Source organism: Cryptotermes secundus, unplaced genomic scaffold, assembly GCF_002891405.2.
Source record: "Cryptotermes secundus unplaced genomic scaffold, Csec_1.0 scaffold33, whole genome shotgun sequence".
NCBI classification, from domain to species: Eukaryota; Metazoa; Arthropoda; class Insecta; order Blattodea; family Kalotermitidae; genus Cryptotermes; species Cryptotermes secundus.
Window position 1 is genome coordinate 1,517,393 of NW_019727088.1, and position 14,822 is coordinate 1,532,214.

The 14,822-nt window shown below is 39.9% G+C and overlaps 1 protein-coding gene across 1 annotated transcript in view; it reads right to left on the minus strand.

Moving 5' to 3' along the window:
* The window catches only part of LOC111864288 (RING finger protein 17), a 145,090-nt gene that overhangs the window by 25,908 nt on the left and 104,360 nt on the right, over nt 1–14,822 (minus strand). The window contains exons 18-22 of the mRNA XM_023851424.2: nt 12,323–12,537; nt 8,708–8,861; nt 4,511–4,723; nt 2,978–3,120; nt 1,466–1,577 (exon numbers count right to left, since the gene is read on the minus strand). Coding sequence (XP_023707192.1) covers nt 1,466–1,577; nt 2,978–3,120; nt 4,511–4,723; nt 8,708–8,861; nt 12,323–12,537 — 837 coding nt within the window. The remainder of the gene's footprint in view (nt 1–1,465; nt 1,578–2,977; nt 3,121–4,510; nt 4,724–8,707; nt 8,862–12,322; nt 12,538–14,822) is intronic.

Below are 14,822 nucleotides of genomic sequence, written 5' to 3' on the forward strand. Positions count from 1 at the left end.
ATATATATTGATAAATTTTAAATATTAAAAATATTAAAACTGTTCAGGATTTGCCATCCTTATGTCGTATCTCAATACGCGAGTCACACCTATCTTCTTCTATCGGAGTATTCTTCCTACTTTCGTGTGTGTATTGTGCTTTGTGTTGTGTCTTGCTCCTGTGACTGTGTGTGTTATACTGCTGGGCCTGCTGGGTATGTGTGTGTGTGTGCTGTCTTCGTTTTGAGTTATGATAACTCTTCAAGTGGAGTACCACTGACCTCCTCTAATTAATATCAGCATGCTTTCTTCAATATCATCCTGTGCACTGATAAATAAACTAATAAATAATGGAAGAATTTGTTGGCTTGCATGAAATTAAAACAGGAGCTATGAGAGAAGGAACCAAAAGGTATCAAGGAAACTGTTAAAAGAAGATAAGCATTACTGAATGTAAGGCCTGTCTCTGCTTAATAACGAAGAGTATAAAACCATGAATCTTAAACAGAAGCTACAAGCATGAACTGCATTCCCTTGAAGTCAATAAAACTGCATTAAGCCCTCACATTTCAGCCAATGGAATAAATACAACAATTTTGGGCGACTACAAAATAAATACAAATTACTGATGCCTCTGATGTGCAAAATATTCTGACTATGAGGGTAATCAAAAAGTATAGCTATCCCTATACTTAACTCTTTCCAGCCATATATGGATATATATCAGACACGTTACTAAATACACCACCAGCTTTAACCTGCTAAAACTTTGCATTCTGTGCACATAGTGTATCTGTAGTTTTCAAATGGTTCTCACAATAGGAGGTGTTGATTTTTCCCTAAACAGTCTTTAAAGTGTTAATTATATAACTAAGCACCATGCCTTGAAGGCATATGGGGAGTGGAAGAACAGCCCCATATCCCTGGTGATACAACCCCTGGCACTCATTGTTTCGCAGGTTGAGCAGGCACTACAACCAGTGTGGACTCTATGGAATATACAAACATCTACTGCTCATGCTGGGAATTGAATCCTGGTTGTCCAGCCTGAGGCCTAGTCACTATAATCAATAACCTACAGTAAAAACAGTTATGAAAAGTTATTTTCTGTTGATGGTGAAGTAAAATTATGTGCTGGTAAAGATTCATAAAAATGAATTCTCTGGGTTTTAGCTGGTATTGGCTTGTGTTGGTTTTACTGGGATAAAAGTAGAACAGCAATTTATAAATTATCTCTTTCTGTGCTGCTGATGGTCTTCCATACCTACAGTTTTACTGAGTTAAAAGTAAAAAACTGCTCTTTGGGTTTATGCTGAACTATCACCAGCCTTTTAATTCTACTTATGATCTGTACCTTTACTTGCAAAATTTGATTTGTGAACACATCACTGTGTTACAGTTTCACTCAGTTACAAGGATCCTGAAAGTCTGCAAAAGACATGCAAATATTATTGACAGATGTGTAAGATATGCCCATATCATATACCTGGACAGACAACGGCAACCAGCATGCAACACCATTCTCATTTGCTTCCAGATGTTTTTCATCCAGTTCTTTAAGTACTTGCAATGATGGAATACTCGGGACCTCAGATTCTCTGAAATGTACAGTAAAATCCTTTTACACACATAATATCTTAAGAGCAACAACATATATTTGACTTTTGTAGCTTTTGTACTCTCTATGTGCACTGTCGTTCACTATTCTTTCTTTGTATTCCTTTATTGGACACTATATGTTTCAGCATAACTGGCCATTTTGAGGTGTAGAGGTTGTTATGGTTAAGGATTCTGCTGCTCACTGTAATGTAGTTTTCTCTCCTCCTACTGTAGTTTCCTCTGGTTATTTTGGTTATGTGGGCTACCATCAGTTACCAGTTACTAGATGCAATGAAAGAAAAAGAAAGAAAGGAAAGAAAGAGTGAGCAGCAGACTCCTTATTGATAACCTGTACACCTGAAGATGGCCAGTCAGGATAGCTTTACCTTTTCTTACCTTACTACCTGATGTATGTCACAAGGTCTTACTTTTCCCAAGAGGGTGCTGTCCACAGATGTGAGCAGAGCTTGGACTCTAGTCTCCACCTGTCGTTAATGTTTCATCACACAAGGTCATGAGATGTAAACTGGTTTTCTAAATAATTCGCAATCACTTTGGCTTTCTGGTGCGGGTGATAATATTATTACTACAGGTTCTTGAACAGTGGTTGGTGCCTTTGGTCCATCCCTTTTCATAAGTGATTTCACACCAGGTCCAACAGCTTGAGCTGTGACCTCACAGTTTCCTACTTTTGCTTCCTAAGGGCCATTCGTCTAATGGTTTTGGCCACCTAATTAATTGCTGTTTCACATGCTGGATGGGGTACTTGCCAGTTTCCTTAACCTCCATTTATGTTTCAACAGACTCTCCAGATCAGGTAGATCCTTATTGAGGTCAAAGAGTGTAACATTTCTTGTTGATAGCCTGTACACTGAAGCTATAGACGCAGTAAAGTCACTGGCTGCTTTATCAGCTTCTTCCCCTGACTTTTTTTTATTGCTAGTGGGGTGGGACTAAGCCCCTTGTACTGCGGCCACTTCTGGCCTATTGTACCAGCCCCAGATGACAGGTGAGGGTGATTGTGGAGCAATTGGCGGGATGATGATTGGCAGGGGAACCGAAGTATTCGGAGAAAACCTGCCCCAGCACCACTTTGTCCACCACAAATCCTACTTGACCAGACCTGGGATTGAACCTGGGCCACCACAGTGGGAAGCCAACGACTAACCGCTTGAGCTATGGTGCGGTCCCTTTCTGTTCCCCCGACTTAATCTGGATTCCAGTTGAGAGGCCAGGCTCTGAAACTGCTCCAGATCTGTGAATTTGTCAACCAGGTCTGAAAGATTCCTAGTTATAACATGATCCAGCATGTTGAAAATGACTGGTAGGTGATTTGAGTTCATAATGTCAGAGACAATGACTTCTGACATTCTTTTGCACAACGTACATATAACCTTACCCTTTGATAGGTATGGCAAGACCTTGGTCCACTAATTTCTTGTTTAGCATGATCCACTCTTCCTGAGTTGGTTCCAAGGGTCCGCCTGGCTTCACTTTTTTCACCCACAGCTCCACAGGCAGTGACCAATTTTCAATTTCACCCTGTAATATGTCATTCCATTTAAGTGAATAAACATGGTATTCTTTTATACATTACTTAAACTTGCAGAAGGTCTGTTCATTTGCTAACTTGCACCGTCAACAGAATATGTAGGAGTTTACAGAATGATTTCATTATAGTTATTCCATGGCATCTCACAATGTAAATACAATCTAAACTCAATAGAATGAGTATGGTTTGTAATGATAACTTCATTATTACAGCAACAAGAATTGTTTGTACTTCTATTTTCTTAATATTACCTGTATATGAAAAACTGTTCATAACACATGTTTTTTTCTTGCAGTTTTGTCATAAGTTTTCTAACCGGCTGTGACTTTTTCAGTATCTTTTACCTATTTACAGTATACAGTTCATAAAGGTACCATTACACCACTCTCTGGGTTTCTTCCTTGCCTAGGAGAATGAAGTCTGCATTCCATAACCTAAGTTACTATATTCCTGACTAGGGAATTTCTTCGGCATTCTGAACATTTTATGAAACTGAAATCACTGTGAAAATACATATACAAGAGAAACAAAATATAAAGAGAACTCTGAATTTAAAAAGCTTTCTAATTGGAAGAAAAATCTGACCATGAATTTACTGACAGCATTAACGATATCGCAGTTAACAGCCACCTCCTACCTATTTGCGAGTAGATGCATATATCTGTCCTTGAAAACTGCATATGAATACTAGACATTGATATAAGGAATCTGAAGTTTTCATGGCAATAAAAGTTTAGATTATAGTGTTTTCAGTTGCCAGAGAAGACCTTAGGATAATGAAGGTTAAAGACTGGAGATACATTACAATGGACAGAGATGCTTATGTTTGGAGGCTGTTGGTGCAGGGAGCCAAGGCCCACAAAGGGCTACAGAGCCAGTTGGTGGTGGTGGTGGTTGTGGTTTTCAGTTATGACATCATGCAGTCTTTTGGGCAGTAACCTGACTTTCAGAGGAACCTACTGCCTCCATTGTTAGGTTGCAATGAAAGCAGACAGGACACACTCTAAATAACATGCTGTTCAGGTTACCCCAAAAATGTTAGCAGTATGCTCCTCTCAAACAGTGATAACTGCCTACAAGAGTGCGTGGCATCAACACCCAGCAGCATACAATACAGAAACACACACCATTTTTCATGACTCATGGAATCAACAAAACCAATAAGGTGGACATGAGAACATTGCAACCATTCTATGGGGAGCCTTTAAACTTGTACAACAAATTGACCACTGCCCAGCTAAATACAATCCATGCACATGTCCATTAAAGTCAGGAATATAATGCTACAGTGACCTTCTCTGGTAACTGCACTTCAGACAAAGTACAAGAATTATATGAAAACACACAAGTATATCAAAAAGGAAAATACAATTCAAGTACCTTTTTTGTGATGAATATGTATGGATATTCAGCAATTTTATCACTGAGAAATTCACACGCCATGCTCGGCCATTCAGCTTTGTCCCCTGCAGCTCGCACTCCTGCTAAGTGACATTTAATCGCTCCATCATGAAGGGACAAAAATTTTGGATCAAGAAGCTGTAAGTTTGACAGTGGAACTATTTCTTCTTTAGCAACGTCATTCAAGAGGACCTGTTGAAAAATGGAGAACAGCAATATGAACACAGTACAGTTTAAATGTTGGTGGTGAACAAGCAAAGCCAAGGACGGAATGTGTCCACCATGTTCCTCTAGAATCCAGAGATTCAGCTTGGTTTCTCTTCTTATGTGCAATGTATTTTTATACAATGATGTTCTCTTCACCGAACAGGTTATTTAGTGCTGACGGGGATAATGGCAATAAAGAAGAACTGGAAAGGATATTGTGGTGTACAGACCTGATGCTGGGCGGGAATCTTGAAGCAAACGGTGGGACAATGGCCGTAGTTTGGTAACAGCCGGGAAACACATCAACAATACCTGAGCTATGGCTGGGCAACTGCTTGGTAAGCAGGTTTCCATGGCAACAGACATGCATGTAACAGTCAAGGTACTGTTGGGCTATAAGAACTGAAATGGCGTTTTCTATGTGGTTCATGCTGAAATGTTAAAAGTAGGGTCAGTTGAGGTCTGGAGTTCACAGTTGGCAGTTTAAGGAACTGACAGGAGCTCTGTATGGGTAGCTGTGTCAAGAGGACCTGAACACGGAAAGCTGAAGAATCTCCACTGTTAGAAGCCATTGCCAGGAAATGGCTGTTGAAGACACAGTAAGCTAGAGAAGACTTAGTCTTTGAGCAGTGATTTGTAAATTGTGGAGATCAGTGGTGGCACTGTAATTACTTGTAGTTCCAAGTGGTGTCCCTATATCCAGTATCCAATTCATACTCCATCTATAGTCATACCCCTGAATCATGACAATATGGAACAGAATGTGGCCTGTGTCAATGGTAAGACATTTGGCCTCATGCAGATGCCTGTGCTAGCCAGGCTGAAAATTGAAACTTTTCCCCAATATGCTAAATCTGATAGCATGTGGCATCTGCTGATATTTTATAGAAACTACTACAGCCAAGAAACATTTAAAGTTCTTAGCAATCCTTTTACAGAGGTCTAAGACAGAAATTAGGAAGCATGACAGGCCAATGTCAACAATGACTACTGACCTTTGGTAGCATATACTGGCTAGTAAGAGTCAATAATGACCTCCATTATTCTAAAAAGTCTATTCCATAGTGTTACAATGAATAGTTTTGGATACTGGCTAGCTATGATGATACTATCATATCATTCCTGGTCAATCTTTGTCCTTGATTATTCTGTCCATGCATGAAAGGAGAGAAGCTAGAACTGGAAATATACATAAATTTTGTTTGTTCAGAATTATCCTTTATATTCAAATTAATATATCCTCTGAGTTTTTCAGAAAGTCTACAACCACTTGACTCCTTCAGTAAAATAAACTGAGATTCCCTTCAAAGACCATATTTTTATTTACTTTTCAGCAGAGCAACTTGATTGTTAAGAGTTCAATAAATTCTCTTTCACCAACTTATCACTGGCTATCTGCTCTTTGGCACTGTTGCCCGTCATCAGCCAATTCTGCCAAATTACTCACTGGCACTGGCACAGAAAATTCACTATTCTTGATGATGATTCATTATACTGTCTGAGACCTACAGCCACTGTCAACAACCAATCAATGCCACATTAGCTGATTTCTGTCTCTGACCATTACATACAGCATACATTATCTACCCATAAAAGAAGGGAAGGCCTGACAACATGAAATGATGATCTGGCACTGTAGGTATTAAGCTGGCAGTTAAGCGGCCTCCATAGTCTAGAGGTAACGTTCCCACCTCATGACTCGTAGTACGCGGGTTCAAATACCCGGCGGAGGTCGTCGAATTTTTAAGGGCGGAAAAATTCAGGGAACAAGTCCTCCAGGAGAGACTTTAAGCTGTGTGTCCCGTGTCGTAACTTTACAGCATGTAAAAGACTTCATATCCCCAAAGGGGATCACTGAGCCAAATTCCAGGACGTTTCCCGCCCAACAATAGTCTCTAAGGCCTCTGATAGATGGGGGAAGCATTATAGACACCGCTAAGCAAGTGGCCAAACTCGCTTGCTTGGCGGGACTGATGGTACGCACCATTTATCGGAAGGGTATACAGACTGGTAGAATATCATAGAGGGAAGCACAATAGATCAAACTGGTCGTGGTGCATGGGGAAACCCACCCTCTCTAAATAACTAACTAACTAAGCTGGCAGTTCCAGTGTTAAGGTATTACCTCAGCATTTGTCAGGAGGCACTGAGAGAAACCATGGAAATACACACATACAGGATACATGGCCTCTGGGACCTACTTAATGGTATGTAGGTGAGTCAATAAGTAAGTTACAAATTGATGTGGGGTACTACATGTTTGAATGAGGCACTTGAGGCTATCGCCACTAGATGGCAGCATTAGTCCAGTGGCAACCGATGATATTCGACATGAGACAATCGATATTTACAAAAGCAAAACAGCAGTTGCAAGATGACGGTGCCTCTAAGTCAGTGTACAACCCTTGAGCACCGCTCCGTTGTGCAATTTTTGTGGGCAAAAGGTATGGAATCAAAGAATATTCATAAAGAAATGTTCCCATTTATGGAGAGAAGTGCCTGTCACGTCAAGCTGTTTATAATTTGGTGCAGAAGTTCTCTGAAGGGCGGACACATATCAAAGATGAACACTGTGTTGGCTGGCCAATGGAGATTGCCACAGAGGTGAATGTGCAACGGGTTGAAGACTTAATCCAAGAAGATAGAAGGGTAACTACAGACACTACAACCACTGCTACTGGTTGTTCACATGGCGTGGCCTACCTCATAATGCATGACAGGTTAGGTTTTCACAAAGTCTGTGCACGATGGGTGCCGCGCATGCTGACCCCACAACACAAAATGCAAAGAATGAGTCTGGCATTACAGCATCTTAATTGCTACCACAATGAAGAACATGATATGCTAGCCTGAACTGTCACAGGTGATGAGTCTTGGGTTCACCATAACCAGCCCGAGACAAAGCATGTGTCAATCCAGTGGAAACATCCTGAGTCACCTGCCAAAAAAAGTTTAAGGTGACACCATCCTCCAGAAAAGTGATGATCAGTGGGGTCACAAAGGCATACTGCTCACCGCAATTCCAGCCTCAAGGACAAACTGTAAATGCTGACTCCTATTGTAACATCCTCAGGAAACTTCGTTAAGGCCATTAAACGGAAGCAACCAGGACTCCTCACTAAAGGCGTGTTGCTCTTGCATAACAACGTGCGTCCCCATACTGCCAACAACACAAATGAGATGCTGCGAAATTTCAAGCGGGAAGTCCTCGAGCATCCTCCATACAGCCCTGACCTTGCTCCAAGCGACTTCCACTTGTTTGGCCCTCTTAAACAACATTTTTCGGCTGAACACTTTCCTGACAATGAAGCTGTAGAAAGGGAAGTCACCGCCTGGTTCCGACAGCAGCCCAAAGAATTTTATGCTGCTGGTTTTCAGGGGCTTGTGAAATGATGGGACAAGTGCCTCAATGTGCAGGGAGATTATGTTGAGAAATAAAAGCATTTTTCAAATCAGTACTCTTATTTGTTTAAGTTCTGTATCCATTTGTAACTTACTTATTGACTTACCCTCATAAGAAAGAATGCTAAAGATTGAATTGTAATGTTTCATGACATGGGTATGATGAACAGGTCAGCAATGCCATGAAAAGTAAATGGTGATACTCTTCCTTTTATCCTGTAAAAGAGCATCACATGAGCAGTACTTGTATAATATTGAATGATGTTACATTGTGTTCAGTCTGTTACAAAAATTAAGAGTCACAATAGTGGTCTTGGCTTCATATGCATCTTATGGGTACTTTTCAAATTATCTTTCATATTTGTTCAATAAAACCACTAATTGGCTGGAAAATAGCTGTAACTTTCTACAACATACTAAATTTATAACAATCTTTATTTGAAACATGTAATAATTATTTCATATCAAAATATACTGCAATATTTTGAAGTGATTTTCACTTGGTATAGTAAAGGAATGACTGTGATTTTCAATAGGATCACTTGAACTGATATGAAAATCACTCACCCTAGCTTGTTGGTTAGGTAGGTTCAGCTCCAAAATGATGGCCCTGTACCACTGCTTGTATTCTACACTGAAGACACAACACTTACTGTTCACTTCCCAGTTATCTGTGTAAGAGCTGGCGGTTGCATAATATTCCTGAAGCTGATGCATTAAACTGAAAAAGAAAGCAATTCTGAAATTGGCGATTATGGGATTTCTGGACTTTGCCATTCATCTAGTATTCTGAAAGAACACAACATTTCAGAAAGTGACCTGCTGCTGTCTTCAGGTAAAAGGTAAGGAAGCGCCTATTCAGTTGGGTCCATCAGAAAGAGCTATCTGAAACAAAAGTCCAGTGATTGTGATTACCTCTTTCTAACAGAACCAACAAAGTAGATACATCCCACCCCTTCTCTTGAGGACAGACACCACTTCTCAAAATGTTGTGTTCTTTTGGAATGCTAGACACTGGACATAATCCAGAAACTCTGTAATCCCAAATGTAATACACCATCATCAAACCATTTCAAATTTCGAAATTCTGCATGGGCAGTATGGAAATCACATTAATATAAACAAGACTTTATGTATTTAACACACTGCTGTCATCGGAAAAGGAAAGGAAAACAAATGAAGTTTGAAGAAGACAGAGGCCATGGATTTGGAGGCAAATCCAGAAGGAATAGTCCAAGGTAGAGAATGAGGAGGTCCCTTATAAATGATTACTCCTCCTGGTAACACATTTCACCATATTTGTGTATACAAATACTCAGGTGGTAATTATTGTTAACCCTTCCGGGACGGATAGTATTTAAATCTTTTCCTACCGCCAAACCGACGGGGTATTTAATTATTAAACAGAAAAATGTACTTATCCATGAAAAATTTAGTAACTCTCGCAAAAATAGGTATATTGAGATAAAATTTTCACAGAAATATTCATAATGAAACGAAGAACAAAACTATATATATATTTTAATATAATTATGATAAATAATATTTTTTTACTCACTCGAACTGCTAAAAGTTGAGTTTGGTGTGGTAATCCTGAAAACANTTATTTAAAGGGTCAGTGCAGCACACGGATGTCGGTGCGGAAGGGTTAATGTTATATTTTAGCATCCTGTTGCACTGATTTATGTCCATGATTTATTCTGACCATCTTACAGTGCATACATTTATTCACCTCACTCTTCTCTCTTGCACTACGTGTTTCAGCACTAGAGTGCCATCTTCAGGTGCTTTTCTATGTATGTTGAACTACTTCATTGCATGCCCTGTTGTCTTTATACCAAAATGACTAAAATATATATTTGTCATATATAATGATAAATTTTAAATATTAAAACTGTTCAGGATTTGTCATTCTTATGTTGTATCTCAATACACAAGTCACACCTATCTTCTTCTATCGGAGTATTCTTCCTACTTTCATGTGTGAATACACAATACACAATGCAACAACAGGATAAAGGATCATAGAAAGGAGCTACATCTGGGAAGCAAGGAGACATTATATGAGGCCCATGGACAAACTCACAAATTTGAGGCTGCAAAGCAAATAGTCAGGATTTCCTATGGCTTGTGGAAAATGAGTGATTGGACATGGTGGGGGAGGGGGGTTGCCCCCCTCCAAAACGAAAGACGAGACCACTAACAATAGCTGAAGACCCATGGATGTAGGAGCACTCATCACTTTTGGAACTTCTTCCCTCACCAACAGAAGGTATATGGTGACATACCTGGCAGCTCATGAGGGAACCACTGAGAGCAAGCAGCCTTTAGGAGGGAGCAGAGGGAGCGGTTGGAGAGTAATCTCTGTTGAGAACGAAGCCATGGGGAAGGGAGGTGAGACTGATCAGAGATGTCATAATCACAGCCCTCAGAAAAGAAGAAATGGTGGCATTCTGGTTGGCTATTTGGGATGAATAGCCTAAAGGAAGGAGCAATGCAGAGTGTAGACCCATCACTAGGTAGCGACTGTGAAACAGTTTCCCATAGCAATGAGTCCATGCATAATAGAGGAACCGCTGGAAATGGTGTCATCTATGTGGTCCGTGCCAAGGGGTTACATAACGAGGACACCAGCTGAGCATTAGTCACTTGTAAGGTGGTCTGTTAAGAGAAGACTTAGTTTGTGCAGTTATTAAGGCCGCGCCATAGCTCAATGGGTTAGTTGCTGGCTTCCCACTGCGGCAGCCCGGGTTTGATCCCGGGTATAGTCAAGTGAGATCTGTAGTGGACAAAGTGGCGCTGGGGCGAGTGTTCACAGAGTACTTTGGTTTCCCTTGCCAATCTTCATTCCACCAAATTCTCCAACATCATAATCACCTGGGGCAGGCTACAATAGGCCAATCAGTGGCCACCGTGCCGAGTGGACCTAGTTGGACTACAACCTCCACTAAGCGAATTAAAAAACAGCTCTTGTGCAGTTATGAGACAGCAGCCAGCTGGCAATGGCATGAGTGTGTAAGCTGAAGAATCTCCAGTGTTAAAAGCTGTTACCAGGAAACGACTAGTGGAGATTTTTGATGGCACTATAATTACTTGTGGTCACAAGTTGTGAGCATTTAAGTGATCAATAAATCCATTCTCCATTCCAACCCAACACTCACTCATGTGACAATATTAAAATACAGAAACACCTACAATAAAATTTAAGTTTAATTTTATGCTTAGTATCATATTTGATCCCATGATGTACAAGTAGTTCAAGATAACCAGGGCAAATGTGCTAACATTCAATCACTCATATCATCATCTTTTAAGTGGTTGTCTCCTGTACAGCAAAATGTTTTACAAATTCAACTGTGGTTATCTTGAGGAGGGGGAGAGGAAATAAATACATGACAGGGATGATAATCTTAATTTTTATCACTTCAAGGTACTATAACAAAATGTTCTCTAACAACAGTATCCTTAAATGTGAACTTCCTCACCCACACTCCACATCAACGTGTACGTGCACTAGCCAAAGTGCACAGAGACAACAAAGATGCATTTTTAATGCAAATAATTTATACAGTGAAATCCCAGTTATCCATGGTAATAAGAGGTGAGACAGGGTGTAGGTGATTAGAAAATGGACAATTAAAAAATCTGAAAATACTGTACTCATTATCCACATTGCATTCAATCCTGAAGATCAGCCTATTGACAATTGTTACAAAGCATCTCTGATAAACATACTGAAAAAGATGTAACGGTCAACACTTGATTCATTTACAGAAGCCATAATAACAATGACTACAAAGTTATAAAATTTGCTTAGTGGGGGTGGAGTCCAACTGGGTCCACTCGGCACAGCAGCCAGGGATTGGCCTATTGTAGCCTGCCACAGGTGATTATGATGATGGAGAATTTGGTGGAATGAAGAGTGGCAGGGGAAACCGAAGTACTCGGAGAAAACATGCCCCAGTGCCACTTTGTCCACCACAAATCCCACTTGACCAGACCTGCAATTGAAACCGGACCACCACAGTGGGAAGCCAGTGACTAACCGCTTGAGCTATGGCACGGCCTATTCCACGGAGTTAGTTATTTATATTAAAAAAAATCATACAGCTGAGCTATAAATGGAAGAGTTGAAGGGTTCAATGTACCAGAAAACAGGCCTCTTATGTTAAGGCTACTTACTTATTCATCTTTTCTTCTCGAGCAAGAAGTGACACATAGACGCAACTGGGTGACAAGCAATTGCGGATCTTTACTTCCAAAAGAAGTGGGTCCTCTGGTGCCTTGTGCTTATCTACTTTACCCTGCTTAGAGACAGTCACATCTCTAGCATTACTTAAACATTGTGTCCTCACATTTGCAACTGGTTTTCTTCTGGTGAATCTGGGCTTTGTATGCTGTAGGTAACAGAGCAAAAATGCCATATTGTAACATCTGCTGGTAAACACACTACATTTATTTTGAACAAGCAACTTAGGAAAGACATAAATTCTTCTTCACTAGCAAATAGGAATGGTAAAATGCATTCTTGGAATTAAAAGAGTGCACTTCATTTATACATGACACATAAAATATGTTCTAACTTAAGTAGAAGGGCTATTTGATAAGGTACTAGTAGGACACTTGATGTTTTCAGTGTTGTGTAGTTCACTGGATACACTGTTAAACCAGTGCTTTCTTTGCTGTGTTTCATGCAAAGATTGTGCAAAATGTAACATATGAATCTCCTCTTCCCTTACGAAGCCTGACCCATGTCTACACCGCAGCAGAGGGATGTTTAAGAAGCGGAAAGCTTGTCAGGGAGAAGTACAGCAGGTATCTAGTCTCTGTTACCTTCAAGATGGCTCAGAAGGCCTCAACCCTAAAATGAACACCTAAAAGGGTTTAGTAAAGATATTATAGGCCTACCAAGCTGAGAGTGGATTTTAAAACTGCTTCAACTAGCCTCAGGAAATCTCAGATGATATAACACAGAAGACCTAAACATGTAAAAGATTTAAGAACTGGAACAAAAGATATAATTATATTAAATAAGATAGGAAGAACAAATATATAACTAAATTTATGGAAAAAGAAAGATTGAGTTTGGGCAAAACAAAATGAAAAAATAAAGGCTATAAAATACTAGATAAAATTTGGTGGAGTGATGAGGAAGGAAAAAGAACACAGTAAAAGCCTCCAAGCAGCTTGCCAATAAAACAGTGGATCTACAATACATAAACAGTAGAATGCTAAATTGAGTTTCCATTATAGGATAACTTGAGAGATGCTGCTCATACACACCACAACCAAGCTGTGACGAGTTTAATGTGAGCTTATCAAAAGTGGCAAGAAGGCTAAAACTGTACTTATAGAGGGGTTCAACACTCAAGTAGGAAGTGACAGGACAGGGCATGTAAAGGTCCATGGGGCATTTTGCTGAGGGAAACAGAAAGAAGAGATCTTCTAGACCATGTAGGTTAGAAGCAGGTAAGGGATCATTTGAAACAAGCATGCCATAAAGTAACAATATACAGTTCGAATGGAAAACAGGAGAATGTAATTAATTACATAATCAAGACATTTATATTAAGGTGATACTAGCGTTAATTCCAACAGTACTCAGACTTCTAGTAGCAGACTTTAAAATTATTAAAGTAATTAAGACAGTGATAATAAAACATCAAAGGTTAAAATACTTAAAAAAAAACAGAGGAGACTTCCAAAACAAGATAAAAGAAAAAGTACTAAAGAACATAATCAGGTCACTGGAAGAACTGAAGCTGCTTAAAAATATACTAGTATTTTTTTTATTTCTAGTGGGGTGGGGCTAAGTCCCTTGTACTGTGGTCACTTCTGGCCTATTGTACCAGCCCCAGATGATAGGTGATGGTGATTGTGGAGCAATTGGTGGAATGAAGATTGGCAGGGGAAACCGAAATACTCGGAGAAAACCTGAACCAGTGCCACTTTGTCCACCACAAATCACACTTGACCAGACCCAGGATCGAACCCAGGCTGCCGCGGTGGGAAGCCAGCAACTAACCGCTTGAGCTATGGCGCGGCCCAAAATATACTAGTAACTGCAGGAGAAGCATGTGGGATAACATCATCAAGGGTAAGTTACAAAGACATGCCATGATGGACTCACAGAACTGCAGAAAGGCAAAGAAAAAAAAAGATGCATGGAAAAACAAGATTAAACAAAGAACTGATGGAAATGGTAAAGATTTGGGGGGGGAGGGGAGAAAGACAAATAAAGTAGCATTAAAAATGATTAGATTTGAACAAAAAGGAGACATGGAAAAACGTGACACAAAAAAAAGCTGTAAGATGGACAAAAAACTGAAGATTATTGTATTCTGGGGTGTGACATCATGCTGTTTGGCATGTTTGGAAGGAACTGCAGTTCCCATCTTCCACCTCTTACTCCTCAATTGAAGATGAAGCAAGCAGGTTCCTCCAAAACACTGGTAATGCTCTACCAGACTACACATTGTCACATACCAGGGGATACCAAAATTTGTAGGCAATGCAGTCACAACTTCAAATTTCACACACAAGGACATAACCTATTCAGTAATAAAAAGGAGGAGAAATAAGACGGGAGAAACGAGTACAATCAATGACGACAAAGACAGGTGACATAGAAATAATACAGTATTAGATAGATGGCAACATTATATCCAAAATTTACTGAATG